This window comes from Epargyreus clarus, unplaced genomic scaffold (assembly GCF_041222505.1).
Source record: "Epargyreus clarus isolate Ecla_fem2 unplaced genomic scaffold, WU_Ecla_fem_2.2 ptg000012l, whole genome shotgun sequence".
In the NCBI taxonomy this organism is placed as follows: Eukaryota; Metazoa; Arthropoda; class Insecta; order Lepidoptera; family Hesperiidae; genus Epargyreus; species Epargyreus clarus.
In genome coordinates, this window is record NW_027332220.1 from 2133667 (window position 1) to 2151274 (window position 17608).

General features: G+C 35.5%; 1 protein-coding gene across 2 annotated transcripts in view; it reads right to left on the reverse strand.

The window, feature by feature from the left end:
- Nucleotides 1-412: 412 nt before the first annotated feature.
- svr (Carboxypeptidase D svr) overlaps nucleotides 413-17608 on the reverse strand; it is a 36321-nt gene continuing 19125 nt past the window's right edge. For both annotated transcript variants that reach the window (XM_073078088.1, XM_073078087.1), the window contains exons 9-22: nucleotides 17352-17437; nucleotides 16126-16326; nucleotides 15339-15424; nucleotides 14386-14542; nucleotides 13737-13903; nucleotides 12638-12745; nucleotides 8153-8309; nucleotides 6862-7525; nucleotides 6049-6221; nucleotides 5413-5545; nucleotides 4706-4908; nucleotides 4105-4204; nucleotides 3596-3736; nucleotides 413-3211 (exon numbers count right to left, since the gene is read on the reverse strand). In XM_073078088.1, the coding sequence (XP_072934189.1) occupies nucleotides 3090-3211; nucleotides 3596-3736; nucleotides 4105-4204; nucleotides 4706-4908; nucleotides 5413-5545; nucleotides 6049-6221; nucleotides 6862-7525; nucleotides 8153-8309; nucleotides 12638-12745; nucleotides 13737-13903; nucleotides 14386-14542; nucleotides 15339-15424; nucleotides 16126-16326; nucleotides 17352-17437 (2498 nt within the window). In that variant the 3' untranslated portion in view covers nucleotides 413-3089. The remainder of the gene's footprint in view (nucleotides 3212-3595; nucleotides 3737-4104; nucleotides 4205-4705; nucleotides 4909-5412; nucleotides 5546-6048; nucleotides 6222-6861; nucleotides 7526-8152; nucleotides 8310-12637; nucleotides 12746-13736; nucleotides 13904-14385; nucleotides 14543-15338; nucleotides 15425-16125; nucleotides 16327-17351; nucleotides 17438-17608) is intronic.

Genomic DNA, 17608 nt, shown 5'->3' on the forward strand with positions numbered 1-17608 from the left:
GTGTTGAAATCGCGATAACGACGAGCACTAATGTTATTTTGGGTTAAATACATGAAGTTTTGATAACTCGTCGAGAACGTTGAATAAAAGTTATTATTTGTTTGGCGCCACACACCCTGTTTCGCGCTCTCGTTTGAATTGCTTTTTTCTAATTTGACATGAGTCGAGCCGTTTTGCCGAATATTCCTCAAGGCATGCATGGAAGGGGTAGGAAACGTTCGGAAATTGATACGTAGGTTACAAACTTTGTCATACTTTTTGCGCAGGATGTGTTCTAAAAAATATTTAAGTATTTCGCCTCATGGTAAATACTCGCGATCATAAACTTGCAGTTAATCCGAAAGTAACAAATTTTGTCGATACGACTTCTGTGTGTTGTGGGAACATTTCCTGAATAAATAAAACGCAAACACTAATATTAATTCTATATTATATAAATAATTGAACTATCACGATATTAAATACAATAAGTTATAAATTTTGATTTACATGAGAATATGAAGCACCATCGTTATGGAAGATATGTAAATATAATATAAATTCGCCACAGCCACATGTGTTTTTGTTTTGAAAGGGAACTGATTAAAAAAATATATTTTAATACTAATTATTTGAACCCCTCGTAAATAACTTTAGTAAGTAGTTAATTTAAGTAGTAATTAATATAAAATACTTTTCTAAAATATATCAAAATGCATGTGACCGTTTTCTAAAGATTTTTCAGTACGTATTTAATTTACGATAGAGATTCATTACAAAAATTCGTATTATTACAATTTTACGGCCCGATGTCAAAAGTTCACAGGTACAATTTTTAAAAATTCGGTTTTGTAAACTGTTAAATTATTATTAAAATATTCTGGTTTAACACTTTTGCCATCAGACCGTTATTATAACTATCTTACATACCACAATAATACTAATAATATCTCTAAACTCCTTTTTTCATACGTATTCAACGCTAACTCTAAATTATACTATGGTAAATAAAATCGATACATAATGCGAATGCACGCAACAACTAATATGTAAGCAGTATGGAGTTACGATATTTTGATGACATACACATAGCAAGGCGTTGTACGTCAGTCCTCAGGTTCTATAATGGATGTTACTGTTCTCTAATACATAAAAAGTCTAAGCTATCCATATGCTACCGTGAGCATGTATCACCTGTATTCCATTTCTAACTAATACAAGTAACAAATGAACATACAGCCCATCTCTTAAGTGGTCACTGCTGCACTTAAAAACATCTGTAGCCGATCCCAAATAAAATTAAAGTTTTGTCTTATGTCGATCATAGACGTATTTCTGAGGATTAAGTGTGAACGCCTTTTAACGCTCCTCATACGGGAGCATAGCAATGCTAGTCGCTAACAAGGAGAAATAAGTGGTGATAATAATGTCTTATTCAGAATATTTAAAATCTTTGAAGAGTCTAAGAATCTAGCAAAAATAGCCTGCAAGTGGATATGTCCAAGTTTAGAAATGCATTATAGATCATAGTTCGAGACAGGAATGATTAGAACTTAAAACAGGAATGTTATAATATTTCCAATGGTAAGTTATTAAATATGGAATATAAAATAACAATTTTAAATACCATTGCAATGGAATAAAACATAAAATAGACGAATTGCAATACAAAATTCTTCACATAAAATCATATTTTAAAATGTAATATCAATCTATGTTTTTGAAAAAAAAAATGAGTCCAACGTAATGAGTTATGTAATTTTCACTAACCTTCATAAAATGAATACCAATGGGTAATTCAAAATGACATACATTTTACATTTACGAATTTTACGCAATTGTAACTACAAAATTTAAGATATTAATTTTAACATGAAAACCAAAGATTTAGCTACCATCTATGTTTATAAATATTTAATATCAGCTATTGTGATTTTGCTTTCATTATTTAATTTTTTTCAAAATAAAAGAAAAATATTTTCTGCTATTAATTATTCATAAATAAGACATAAATACAAAACGTCTTGAAATCGCATATAAAATTTTAAATAATTAAGGTTACGTATTTGAACCATAAATTTTATGAAAGAGCATATCACATATTAAATAACAACATACATCTTACTAACAAAATGCTCAGACCAAAAAAGATAGACAACGCATCGCAAAAACATAAATTGATACGGAGCTTGCACTTGCATACACCAGCACTTGATTTTTAATATCCTTTAGTAACTTAACGACTTATCAGAGATCTTATTGCACTGAACGCTATAGACATGATTATATTTTTGTATCTTTGTTTATATTATCTGAAATAAAATATGATGATTATTATTATTAATTTGTATAGAACGTGTGTACAAGTCAGCAGAATTTGATATGTTAAATAATCTTGTTAAGGATGCTTAGTCTAACTTTTTTTTGGTCTGAAACCGAATAAATCAATTAGAGTGTTATGAGATTGTTTGAATTACTAACTATATTTATCAGAAAACCGCAATCAATATATCATTTACACCTGCCCGTATAGCTCAAGTAAAACAACTTTAGATCAAAATTAGTTTTCAAAAAATGATTTTAATTTCGCTAATACTATTGCAAAGATTCAGTTTTCATCACTGGACTCGAAGACATCCTAACCATATTATTTAAAAGACACGTTTAGTACATCGTTGTAGATGTAAACGATTGATAAATAGTACACAGTGACGCAACATAGCAACATATTTAGTCTACTTATGTCAGGTTTTTAATTAAATAGGATTTTTTAATTAATAAATCAGTAAGTTCTTCATGGTATTGACACTAACGCTGCCCTTGTAATAAATAACGCAGTAATTGTCGTTTTGGCGCAATTCAGTTCTTTGCAGAAATGGCATCAGAAGACTATGATAGAAAGAAAAAAAATTTTTCATTGGAAGTCGATCAAATCGTTACTAAAAATGTAAATTTTCACCAGATTAGATAGTAATCCTTCATTTAAACGCGTTTTCTCGGAACTATCATTTTGCAAATTCTGCATTCTTCATTACGACGGCAGAACAGCTGTCAGTTTAACCCAACTTATGAATAAGATAGGTATATCCTTAGCGATGATGTAGTACAGATCATTCGTCCTGAGCTACTTGCTTCCACTCTCTGTCGGAGCGGAGTAGGACGATCTCGTCCTCGGAGTCTGTCTCCGAGGGTGGTATCACTTCGTCGTCGTAGTACGGCTGTTTCACTATATCTGGGGAAAATATATTCAATTTATAGAAGAAAAAATATTTTTATACTTAAACATATTTTTATATTATATTGAAGTAGCAAGTGTATATGGAGTACAAAATGTGAAGTGATTTGTCGTATACACATTTTAAAGAGAAAGATTCTTCATAGTTTGTTTACGGAGCACCACTATAAAGATAGTTATTTCTGCTTTACAATGTAATGACGTCACGAACCAAAAAGCATAGCGGCTAGCGGCCATTAGCGCGACAATTAAAAAATTATAAAAAGTCTGCTTTAAGGCACTTTTATATTGAAATAAAAATTCTAGTACTTAATTATAAAAAAATCAACAATCATTAAAAAACTATTCACATAATCCTGTTTGATAAAAAAAATCTCTTACCATAGCTAACATCATCGCAGAGCGGTCTCTTATCATCAGAGGGTATCTGTGTGAAGAGATACTCCCTACGAGACTCCCGCGCCCTCTGCCGGCAACTGAAGCACCACGCCGCCAACGTCACCAGGGCCACGCCCACCACACCTGAAACACATGAATAGAACATAAATACAAGGTACTTCAATTTGACACCACATTTCAAGATGGCGGCCGAGGGACAAGAATTGCGTACCATACACTAGGACTTACCTTTAAACTAACCGCCATTGCTCCTAATTATCAAACGGCAGCCAGCGAGCTTAACATTTTATAGCAATTATTACATTTTTCTAACATTATTTAAAATAAGTAATTGTCCAAGACGTCAATTAATAATTTTGGCATTTTTTATGCGTTCTTTCTTTTTCTACATAGCGGAAGGCCGTCAATTGATAATGTCCTTTTTTAAATCGTTTCTTTCTTTCTTATTTACACACCGGACCTACATACCGCACATACACACGGCTACATACCGGACAGCATGACGAAGATCAGCCGCGGCAGCCCTAGAACGGTGTCGTCCTTCTCTAGCTTAAACAGCACGTTCGGCGTTGTGTTCTCGCTGCTATTTATCTGTGAAAAAGATGCATTATTTTATTTATAAACATAATGAATTGAAATAAATTAATTTAAGTTGCGGTAACTGATCCCAAAACATAAAAAAATGACACCAAGAAAAACTAGCGAATTATTTCCCGAATAAATGACCTCCGAAAATTATGACGAAAAAAATTTTAATATTTGGATCTTATATTTGCCTCTGTTTAGAGATCGGGAGGGGTATCCGGATCGTGACTTCTTGAATTTAAGATTCAAGATCTTAGACCCGGTTTTGTGAAGATTATTATATTAAGTTGATAGTTATTTTATATTATGAAGTTGAAGGTGAACCCTTTGTAGTTCAACTCCGGAGACACCACCGCCACACCTTTTTGTGCTTCATAACAGCAGTGTTAGGCGCTGCTGTGTTCTGGTTTGAAGGGTGTGGTAACGGACATACTTTTCCGAGGCATTCCAGCTTAGTTTCTAGGGTAGCGGCGCATTTGTGGGCGAAGTCAGATAGAATCCCCTTACCTTAATATGCCTCGTCCTGGTGATGTAGGGCTCCACCGCGGCCGCGAGCAGCACCTCGTGCCCCATGTACGTTACAGGTAATGCGAGGGCGAAGCGCCCGCGCCCGTCCGTCGTGTTGGACGCGAGCGGGTGCCGCCCCGTCAGCGACGAGGCCGTGAGCGCCGCCCCGGGGATGGGCTCGCTGCTCGTGTCTAGGACCAAACCTGGGGAATGGTAAAAGCAAAATAATTATTTGGGTATGAATAGGAAGTATAAGTCAGAATAGATTTAACTTTAGTGGAGTGAGTTCGTTAATTAAGTTTTATTTTTTATACGAAGAGTGCAATCCACCAGATCAAAGCATTGTCACTCATAGACATCTGTAATCAATCTAATCTGAAATCAATTACGGTTGTGTCCTAAGAATTACGTTGCAATGCCTCGTTTTAATGTATCACCCTTAAAACAATAACGGAGCAGCGCACATTATATTTCTGTTCTTAAAGAAATCACTACTCGTATAACACAACTAACTTCTTACAAAATCTCAAGAAAGCGTAAAGTATACAAATCTGAACGTCATCAGCGTAGTGGACTACTACTTCTACCCCCTCAGTCACGAAAGGAGACTAGTGGCCAACATTGGAACGTGGACGACGAGTTGTTTCCACGTGAAATTTGTTCAACACCCCAAAAATGTTCACTTCAATGAAATCATCAATACGTACCAGTAACATAGACCATGTCGGGGTCGTTGGGCAGCGGGAGCTCCTCCAGCTGCTTCAGCGGCTCCGCGTTCAGCCGCCGCAGGATCACGTCTTTTTCCTTCACCACGCCATCCACCACACGCCATGTCAACATCTGCACACATTCAAGTTAATACTAGTTAATATTATAAAAATAAAAGTTTTAAATAATTAACTTTAAAATGGAAGTAATGTAGCCCATAGGCTTGACATGTCACTCCCACATTTCAGATGAATCCATTTCACATTTTTAAATTCGTCAATCCATTTGGGCTGCAGGAGGTGCCAAAGAATTATTAATTAAAAAAAAACGAGAATATATAAACTTATTATTCACTAGCTGACCCGGTAAACTTTGTACCGCCTCAAAATCTATTTATCAAATATATTTCATATAAAATATAGCCTATGTTACTCGTGGATAGTGTAGCTTTTGAATGATGAAAGAATTTTTAAAATCGGTCCAGTAGTTTTTGAGCCTATTCATTGCAATGAAACAAACAAAGTTTTCTTCTTTATAATATTAGTATAGATTAAATTCTTATTAAAATGCACAGTTGTAAAAATTCATAAACACAGACAGAAAGCGTCACTTTCGCACAAATGCGATCAACCCACCTGATCTCTATACCCGTGACAGCGCACGATAACCTTGTAGTCGCCGGGCGGCAATATTGCCCGGTAGTGGGCAAGGTTGCCGGACACGCGGTATTGCCGCGCCGCACCCGCGATGGCCACACTCGCTCCGCGCATCGCCGCACCTTGCTCGTTCTTTATGTAACCCTTTACACCTGGCAAATTAGAATAGAGTTACTATTAATCAAAAAATTCCATTTAAACAGTACATCTAAGACATAGCCTAGTTCATAGGGTTAAAAGTTGTAAAATTAGTTTTACCTACATAAAAGAAAATAAAATCAATATCGCAGAAACCTTTCTGGTTCAATTCAGTTCATAGCCCTACTTACAAAATAATTTTCAATTTAAATTTGATGCCTCAAAAATTTTACTTAACTTACCTCAAAAATGGTCCTTCAAGAAGGCATAAAAATATAATAATGTAATGAATAGCAATTAATTCATCAATTTAAACTTGAAAAGAATTGGATAGTGTTAAAAAATAAAGGGACTACTAAACTACTAGGACTTAAACGCTAAATTTAAAATGCTTAATTACATTATAAAAAATGTATATAATTGTTTTTGTATAGCTCGCGCCAAACTGCTAGTCCGCGGACTATACCTAGTGATTAAACACTTTTTACAAAATATTGTATAACCCCATTTTATATAGTATATTAATGGTACTGTACAAATAAGCAAATGACTTTGCAAATAGTGGCACACAGTAATATTTGCCAATAGTAAAAAACACACGCACGTCCAAATTTTACAATACACTTAAAGTTATCAGTACTTACTAATACTTACCAGTATTAGCGGTTTCGATGAACCTCATAATGCCCCTGAGGTTGTACCGCCACACCCACGCGATATAGCTCTCGGCCGGCATCTTACAGCAACTCAACCCCACGGACACTATCGGAGTGTTATACCGCTCACTTATCACATCAATCAGCTCCCCTAACCTCACTTTATCACTCTTGCACTCGAATATATCACTGTACACTCTGTTATCCTGGTACTTCGCGGCAAATTTTTCATAGATATTCTTCGAAAAGTCTGGATACACAACATCTTCGTTTCCTGAAGCTAAGTTTAAGACTAAGTCGAAACGCTCCGATTCTAATAGGTTAACAAATGCCTTTTCCCTCGTGTAGTTTGATAGAGAATTCATATCTTTCTTCGTTAGATAACTGTAGAGGCTGTCTCCAAACTCTTCTTCCAACAGCGTCACATCACACTTATTGCTTCCATCGTTTTGGCTCAGCACTTTCTTGACCAAGGGGTCCAGGTTCGGTATGAAGTGGAGCACGGTGTTCTTCAAGAGTCGCTGATGGATTGGCTCGCCGATAGTGTATGCGGTGGCGATGTGTCGCGCGAAGTTGAGCAACATCTCCTGGCCGACGATCTGTGAGGCGTACAGGTTGCTGATGATCGCCACGTGGTATTTTGTTTCTTCGGGGGAACCCACCTGGAAGATAATATATTTTTAAGTTGTCGTAAGTCATAGAAATGTCTTAGTACTGTGTATGTTTATCAGTTTATATTACGCTACAGTTAAAATTTTCTCTGTAGCAACAAAATGTAAGACATCTGTTAGTCTGTTCTGTCAGTTCCATTGGTTACTCTGCTAGAACATAATTATTAAGATCTAACCAAGAGTAATTAATCTTCATAATCTCAACTGCGACAGCACCACCATCACACCTAATATTGTCTTAATATAGCAGGGTTAAAAGCCGCCGTGTCCTGTTTTAATATGTACACGAAAATTCCCGGTTGTTATGATGATGAGCATTCAAAAGAACTAAAATGTTATCTGCTTTTCAAACATTTCACGATCCGAATTAACACATACCTATATAAGCTTTAAAAAGTGGTGAGTCATAGTCTGCGCCAAATTGCTAGTCCGCTCTAAAGTTGTTGCGAGCAGGTGTAGTCATACAATTAACAATGGCGACGCAATTCATTTCTATATTCAGAGCGGACTAGCAGTTATACGCGGACTATACTATAATCTTGGCAAAACCTCTGACACCCAACCCTCTAATTCATTAATCCACCTACTCAGTACTCCCTTTCTGGCCGTTCAACCCACCTGATCAGTGAGCTTGAGCTCATGCAGCACGGCTGTGTCGAGGCTGTCCCCGGAGCGGAACTCGGCGATGTCCGGGAACCTGTTCTCCAGCTCCGCCAGCTCCGCGTACAGCTCCAACGACGTGTGGTACCGCGTGTTCATTATGTTGTCTAAAACACTGCGGCAAATTCATAAAATATTTAAACCATCCTTCATACACCAGTATTATCAGTGTAATGTTAGTACACAAAAAATCTATATACATATAAAAATCAATTCCTGTTCGTTAGTCTCGCTGAAACTCGAGTATCGCAGGACCTATTTGGCCAATTTCGGTTTGAAATTATTTGTGGAAGTCCAAGGAAGGTCTAAAGGTTGAGTAAATATGAAATATGTTTACTCAACTTTAAAATATGAAATATATAGATTCTGAGGCCGTACGAAGTTTGCCGGGTCAGCTAGTGAAAAATAAATTAAAACCACCCTTCCTACACCAGTATTCTCAGTGTAATTTTAGCTAGATAGAACCCGGAAGGCTTCGCACAGTGAAAATGTATTTACTCACGCACACACAAAGCAAACACAAGAGAAAAGCAAAGTTAGTAAAAAAAAAGTACTAAGGAGAAAGGAAGTGAGGAGAATTATTAGAACGAGGAAAAAAGGGGAGCACTCTGAGAGTAAGGGAAAATATATCATGAGAAAGAAAACAAAAAACAGTAAAGGAAAAACACCAAGGAAAAGGGAAATTGGAAAGACGAACAGTAAAAGATAAAAATCGGAACAATGACAATGAAGGAAAATAGAGAGAGAGAGAGAAAAGGGAAACGAGAAAAGAGAAACATAAAAGCGTATATGTTAATTGCAGAACCATTGATCAAAGGCGCACTAAGCAACTAATCCACACCATCCCCTTACTACGTTGCTGATGGCTTTTGGCCACGCCAGGTGTTGTATTCCTTTAACGTTTATAGTAAGTACGAATTATTATGGGGGTGTATAGGTGTGTACAAGTACAGGTGTACAGATGTATGATTAATGTATAAAATGTAAATCCGGTATTGGCTTAAAATGTAGCTGTGGATTTTAAAAATAAAAAAATATCTTGTGCGCGTAGATTTCGACACCAAAGTGCGACTTGTATTCGAGTGGACCTTCAGTATATCACTTCCGCATTAAAGTTGATTGCCCATTGGCTACATCGCGAGCTATAGTGCTGATGCTTCCATCTTGTATCTTAAGCTACTGAGCATTTGCTTAAGCCGCTGCCGCACAAGCGTCCAATTTCCTTTTTGAACGAACGTCAAATGATACGTGTTTTATTTTAATCGCAAAAAAGTATATAAAATGGTAACTATAATAATAATAGTAAGTAGATTTAACTACTACAATCGTTTAAGCTACAGTAGCAGTAGCCAATGAGCGGTCAGCCTGAAGATAAAGATGGTTCGTACAATCAACCATAATTTATTTAAATCTTTTTATGATTATTTTTTGCTTTAATGATACAAAACATTATAAGTGTTGTAGAACTCTTTAAGACAATCGAAAAATCTCTTAAACGGTGTGTCAAAAGTGGTTAAAAATTGCATAGTTAATAACTACTAAATATTTTAAAAAATGTAAAATGCGAAGCAAGCTCTTTTTAATAACACTTCATTTTTCCATTAAATACCAAATCTATTATCTATTAATTTATTAATTTAGCAGAAGGAATTGTTAGTAAACGCACACAGTTAGTTGAAAACATACAAACGTGAACGTGCAAATAGTTTATTAATAATATTAATGGAAACAGTACATAAGTAAGTGTTAAGAGTAGTCGGTGATTTCCAACCTTAGTGTCTAAAATAATTCTAAATATTTTGCGACCAACCGATAACCATATGTACTTCTGGTTTAGAACTAAAACAATAGGTTTTAATTCTAAATGACACATATCATGTTTTTGTAAAGTCAAGTTTCTTATAAACATACGTGTTAATCGTTTATCAATTAAAGATTATAATATACTGCATATTCATGGAAATAATTAATTCCATATGATTATAAGTATGTGTATTCATGTGTTGAAAGATGGTATACTAATTTTTGTCAATTAAAAGTAACTAAATATAGTAAAAATACTTTGTAATATTAAATAGTCAAATATATTTTAGGTAATTATTTTTGAACGACCAAAACGTTTAAATTTTGGTTAAAATCACCGACTATTAAATTAAGTAAATGTTAAGTATATTAGAATAACAAAATATACATTGACATAACATACACACAAGTTACAACAAGAGAATACAAGTATTATTTGATTATACATATGCATTACACTGGAGGCAGTTTTGATATTAAAAATAAAAATAAATTTAAGAAAAAGAACCGACTTTGAGCCAATAAAAAAACATACCGTGTTTAAAAAAAAAAGGTAATTAAAAATAAAAATATTTTCTTGTAAAAATAATCACAATGAGTATATTTATGAAAAATAAATCGACTTTGAGCCCATAAAACATTTTACCAACGTAGTATAAATTATTATTGTAAAATTTAATAACCTAACAAAATCCAATAAGAATAAATCTACAAACATAATACTTTAAATAAAATACAATAGTATTTCGGTCGAAAAAAATATATAATATCAATGGTGTTGGCCAATCAATAATTTAATCAAAACGAATTGTCGATGGACGGAGATTGCTTTGCAATTTAAAGCTAATAAAGTTTGGCTGAAAGGCAAGAAGCCAAGGCCGTAATCCACTATATTAAAAAATGATTATCAATAAATGTCAACTTGACACATAACAAATAATGTAATATCAAGTGGCGCCCCTGTCATACGCACAAAAATGTTTGTATGACTACAAGTATAGAGTATAGATCGATTGTTCAACGATTGTCGTTCGACTATAAATTACAGATATTAAAAAAATTAATCGTTGAATATTAATTGTTGTAAGATGTTCTATTTTCGGCGACAATTTTAAATTTATTATTCGTACAGTATAAACTACGTTTAATATCCATTAAATTTAATAAATTGGAGATAATATATGCATGTCGAGTAACATTTGTTATCGATAGATAGACGTTAAGTGATAATTCAGGTTGTGACTGATTTTTTTACCCTATTGAAGGTAGTAGCACCAATATTAAAATAATCTCTGCTTTTAAAGCTTTTTATAATAATATCTTCGTTTTCAACAAATAATATTTTCAAAAAATAAATCTAAGTACTATGCGCAACTCAGAGATCACATAAAATAAAAATAATAAAATAAAATCTCATTCGTAACTAAAAAAATATCAAACTACCTCCAAATATACAAAATACGATAAGTAGAGACAAGCACAAAAGGTCTTAAGCGACATAAAACAAAGCGAAATTAAGTCAATCTTATTTATTATGAGAGCAACATATGATCAAATTTATAGTAAAATTTCCACGAAACCATTATGTAGCTTGTTTCAATAAGAAATGAAATCTAGAATAGCGTATTTTAATAAAGTCCACTTACATAACAAATACTGTTGTATTGCCGAAACAAGTAAATATTTGATGTAATGGGCATGATGACCAATTTTGAACTCCCCTTCTATAATGTAGGTACATGTCTACTGATTCCAACACTCTTATTATTTCAGCAATAATTTCAGTATTAACGGAAATATTAGCATTTTTAAAACAAATTTTGAATTAAGCGCGATAACTCACGGGTGTCATGGCCTCCGCGAGTGACGTCACGCTTCGATATCCCATAGAAAAGTTCAAGCAATACGGTGACACGCCAAAAAAATGACGTCAATACGCCCCGATTAGCGTTTTAGACAAGGCCGACTGCATTATTTTACACTTTTATTTTATTGAAAATATAATGAATCCTAAAGTTTTTATTAAAACTGGGCTATTTTTGAGAATGCTAACATATTGTTTTTAAGTAAATCATTTATTCTTCGATTTTTTAAAACTGTCATCATGCCTATTGCCGACTGAAATTTTACATGAACTCCTATTTTCTAAGCTTATTTACTTATTCATACTACCTTCTGTCTGTTTGTTTATATGAGGTATCATGGAAAATTAACTATAAATTTGATCAAAAGTACGGCCGAAAAATATATAATCTGTAGTTAGTACCGGAATAAATGCTTTCCGAAAAGTGGTATAATAACCACTGGGTTACATGAGGACGTCCTAGGTCTTTCATTATAGGTCTAATATACAACAAAAAAAGCTTTAAAGTTAATTTATTATTTTGCTGAACGGTTCTCCTCCGAAACGGCTTTACCGATTTTCACCATATTTTATATGGATGTTCAGTAGGTCTGAGAATCGGCTACTATCTATTTTTCATACCCCAAAATGATAAGGGTTGTTCACCCTTAACATTTTTTTATCTATATGGCAACACAACGTTTGCCGAGCCGGCTAGTTGTATTATACAAAAATAATCACTACCATAGTTAAAAACACAGATTATATATTTCAGCCCTACATGTGTTAGTGCTTACCGGAAATCATACGCGGAGGACCAGTGCTGAGGGTCATCCGGCATCAGCGTGAAGTTGAGGCTCACACCACCTTTGGGCACCGTCACCTGCTCGGTCACGCTCTCGTAACTGAAACAGACGATATTATGATAGCATTATTATACTTTACCTGGCGTTACATGCGTACCGTGACTATTGGTTTTCATTAACCGACTTCAAAAAGGAGGTGGTTATCAATTCGGCGGGTATCTTTTTTTTTATGTATGTACACGAATTACTCCGCCGTTAGTGGACCGATTTTAATAATTCTTTTTTTTAGATAGTTAATTGTATCAGGCGTTACTTTGCGGAAATCCATGCTATTAAGTTGTTAATTCTTTTTTTTGCTTATATACTCGTAGAGTGAATTTTAAAAGAGTAAAATAGGGTTTTAGTTTATACCAGCTAAAACACATGTATTTGTAACATTTTTTTAATAACTTATGTTATGGTATCGATTTTTGTAAAATATACAAGAAGTATAAATTCGAAAATCTAGATATCTACTATATGGTTCATTTTGAAAAATACATTACATATCATTTATTACATTACCTGTTTGTATAGTGACACTTGACTACTTGAAAACTAATGATATGACAAATTTAAGGAAGACTTATTTTTAACGAAACATTAATTTATCTACCACAGATAGACATTTGAAAATTGTATTATACTAGACATCGACGAATTTCAATCTTTAGTAAGTGAAATAGATAGATTGATTATTAATACCGGGCGTTACAGTTTGTAATTTCAAACGAAAATTAACTACCGAGGTGGTAGAACCCTTTGTGGTTCGACTCCGGCGGCACCACCGCCACACCTATTTCTACCTAATAACAGCAGTGTTAGGCGCTGCTGTGTTCCGGTTTGAAGGGTGTGGTAAGGAAGACAGAATTTTCGGAGGCGTTCCAGCTTAGTCCTCAGGGGTAGCGGCGCATCTGTGGCCGACCTCAGGTAGGAATATCTAATCCTATCTGGGGTTGATTACAAATGTCCATGGGCGGCAAGTAGCCACTTACCATCAGGTGGACTGCATGCTCGTCTACTACTCCTATATTATAAAAAAAAAACTCACCCAATCTTACTAGCGGTGACGTTATAAGTGCCGGGGCGCAGCAGCCGCCAGTAGTCACCATCGGCAGCAGTGCGGACACTGTGCCGTATCCCCTCCACCGTCACCGTCGCGTTGGCTAAGCGGTGACCGATGTGGCTCGACACGAACCCGTGGACACCTTGGTGCACCTGTTTGTAATTTATTGACTAATTAACAATTGAATGATTAGAATGGTTTAGAATAAGTGGTTGTATTAAAAGAAAATCAGCGTTAACGAATTTGGCAGAGCAAGGGACTAAAAGTAAAAAAAATACAGTTTTGCATTATATAATAATTGTAAAAATATTACTACGCATAAGTGAGGTACTAATTCATTCTTTTATTATTCTAATTCATAGTGCTACTTTTTTGTTACAAATACATGTGTCTCTGTGTGTGTGATATGCAGAAGCATGTAAATTTAGTGTGTTTATACATTAAAAAGTGATTTTTTTTTATTTTATTTATTTATAAATTTGTGTACACAGAGACATAACATAAATTTAACCTTAGCTTTATGTATTTATCATTTATTTTATGTAGTCGCACTAAAAAGGTAAATGTTTCTCGGATTATTTCCTTAACTAAGTACTAGAACCAACATCCACACAACCAAGTGACGTCACCTCACCTGCTCGATGTACTTCAGCAACGCCTCTCTGTTGTCCTCCCAGTAGGAGGGCAGGTCGGTAGCGAGCGGGAACTTGTAGCAGCCGAGCTCGAGGGTTATCTCCATGTCGCTCGTGTGCACGTAGTTCCAGTCTTGCATACCACCCGCCAGTACGTACCTGGGAAAATCAATATGGTATACTCCGCGCTTAACTGCTAGTCCATTTTGAACATTGAAACGACGACGCGACGCAACAACTAATTGTAGATATCAGCTGAACGAAGACAGCGCGGGACTTCCCGGCACCTGCTGTCCGCTCCCGCTGTCCGGATGTATAGCGCAGTTAGTGTGCCCTTGTTGTGTTTGAACGCATTAACTTTCTGACTATACCTGCGCGCAACAACTTCAGAGCAGACTAATAGTTTGGCGGACTATAACAGCGGTTTGATGTAGTGGCTATTCGTGCCTACAATGTGGACCTTAGTTATACAAGCATCCCATAACATAGCATAACGGTAGAACATTGCATCGGCGGCAGTTAACCCCTTGAGAATTGCCCGGGTACAGAGGGTCAGCTCGAGGCCCGTACACCCCACTCCCGGAGGCCCAAAGGGTCACAGCTAGGACGCCCACTTTCGTTCCAGTATCCCATTTGAGACATTAATAATTAGGTCCCCCTCTCCTAAACTCCTCCTCCTAAATTGACAGAATGTGTTAGCAAAGTCTATAGCTGAAACTGCGCCTGGAAATTTACTCTTTACATCAAACTGATAATGAATCCTACCCAGATCATAAAAGCCCTACTTTCCGAACCAAGTTGGAACGCCTACTAAAATATTATGCCTGCCACACCATATTATATTTCAATCGTTAACAGATGTGCATGATAGGCAGGGACTACTTAGTATTAGGAAACCGAATACTAAGTAGTCACCTAATACTAAGTGTACTTGCCACTTCCATATTAAACATACCATTTAGCGCCATTGGTGATGCCGTCGGGAAATCTTTCGTTTGGCGTGTTCTTGCATGGCTGACCTAGGTGCATTTTATGGTGAGCCTGCGAAAATGTAAAAACAAATGACAATTTTTCAAAACTGATTACTAAAAAAATATTAAATATATTTTCTTAAAAAATCCACTACGCATGTTATGTCTTTGCGGAAGACTTTTGAAACTCACATCCAACAGTGAAATATAAAAAATGTACAGTCAGCCATTCAATTTGTGTATTTATTTATAAGGTCAACAACAAATGAACGTGCCCGTAGAAAATTATCTACGACTACGTGCGGGGATCGCAAAAGCGTTTTTCGAAACAAATTCAATCCTGTCATTTTTATGTGACTCATAATTATCTCATATTGACGTCATAATTTTACCTCATAAAACTAATCGTAACTATTTAATGGTCCTTTTTTACATTGTATTGCATTGTTGTATTTAATTTAACAAGAAATGATATATGATCCAAGTCGAGCTGGATTTAAGGAACGGCAGGGCGGTTATTGCCAGTGGCAACAAGAGATTAAAAAAATACAAATGTTCGATGGACCAGTCAATTTTATGACTGGTGTAATCTCTTTTCGTATTTCTCCCGACAATACTCGCACTTAACTAATTACTACATTCTTTGTTGAAATAATTATATTTGTTGGCAATAAATTTCTGAGACTAGAAGCAAAAAATTGATCCTATTATTCGAAAAATAAATAAGGGCCTAAATGCTACCCTGATCCTAACAACTTTATCAAAACTTACATCAGAATAAACATGCGCCAAGTGTAGAAACACGTCCTTATCCGGGGAGGGGTACTCCGTGCCGCTGGTCATAGCGGGGTTGCCGTCGTAGGGGTAGTTCGCCACCAGCGCCCCTCCGTGCAGGTTGGCGGACAGCACGAACGGGATGGCTTGGGACCAGGACATCACCGCTGCCGTCTCCGGCTCTTGGATCACGTTGTCCTGGGGGTTTATTTATTTATTTATTTATGCACATACAGATATAAATATAATAAAGTATATTCAATTAACATTAAGTACGAAATATAATTAACATTATGCACTATTTATCTGAAGTATTTTTTTAATAGTACAAGAGTAGCAGACTAATGTGCAATATACAGGGTGAATTTTTCAATCGGGCCTTCAGGGCCAAATCCGAAACTATAAGGATTAGCGAAAAATGCTGAAAGGAGTTACGTGGCCGATTTTGATAAAAACTAAAACTGCATTATTACTTTTTTAAAATTCAGAGTTCATTTAAAAAAAATACACCCTCTACATTATTTCACTATCTGATAGTGTTACTTATAAGGATCAAAATCTGGGAAGTAATGTTATGTGACAAATTAAAGGAAAAGGAAAATTTTGAAGAAAATACATATTTTTTATTAGGTGTCAAGCGGACGAAAGGGGAGGGGAGCGTTACGGGCTTTCGGCTCCTGGCCCCCGTTCTTGGAGGCCCCCAATCACAGTTGGAAAAAAAGGTAGTCAGAATCAAACCTCACCGGAATCATACGTATTGATCGCGGAATAATCTATGACACGGTGTGGTCTGAATTACCTCCAGCTCCACATGTACCATTACGTTAAGTTAAAATTGTCAAAAACATTTTTTTTTTAAAGATGTGCGTTATGGAGTTTCTTTCGCCGCTTCTTCTTCATAACGAAACACCTTTTGAAGTGGTGGTAGTTGTACTGACATTCAAAAAGTGCTCTGTAAAGAACCTATTTTGATTAAAAAAAAAATGATTTGATTTGATTTAATTTGATTAACATCAAATCAACTTTTTACACTGGGGGCCTCCATCCAACTTTCCGCCCCGGGCCACCGACGGCGTAGACCACCACTGAATTAGGTTTACAATTTTAATGTTCCGACTTCGATATCTAGACACGCTTGTAAACCGTAATATAGTGTGTATTATATATTGTATTTGATATTAACGATTAAACATGCAAATAAAATTAATTTTAATTTGTAATACCTCTGTGGGTCCAAATTGATCGGGGAAATTCCTGTTAAGGTCAACATCGTGAGCGTTCGCTCTGCCGGTCACACCGCGACGATCACCTGATAACAAATTACACTTCAAAGTCGATCAACAGAAATGAACTCTATTAAATCGTATAGAATAAACCTCATTAACAGCTCTAATCGTTTTAACTAGAAAAAGGATGCCGTACTATTAATTTGCCGTATTAATAGTAGATAAACCCCGTTATGTTGTAGTTTGAAGGATAT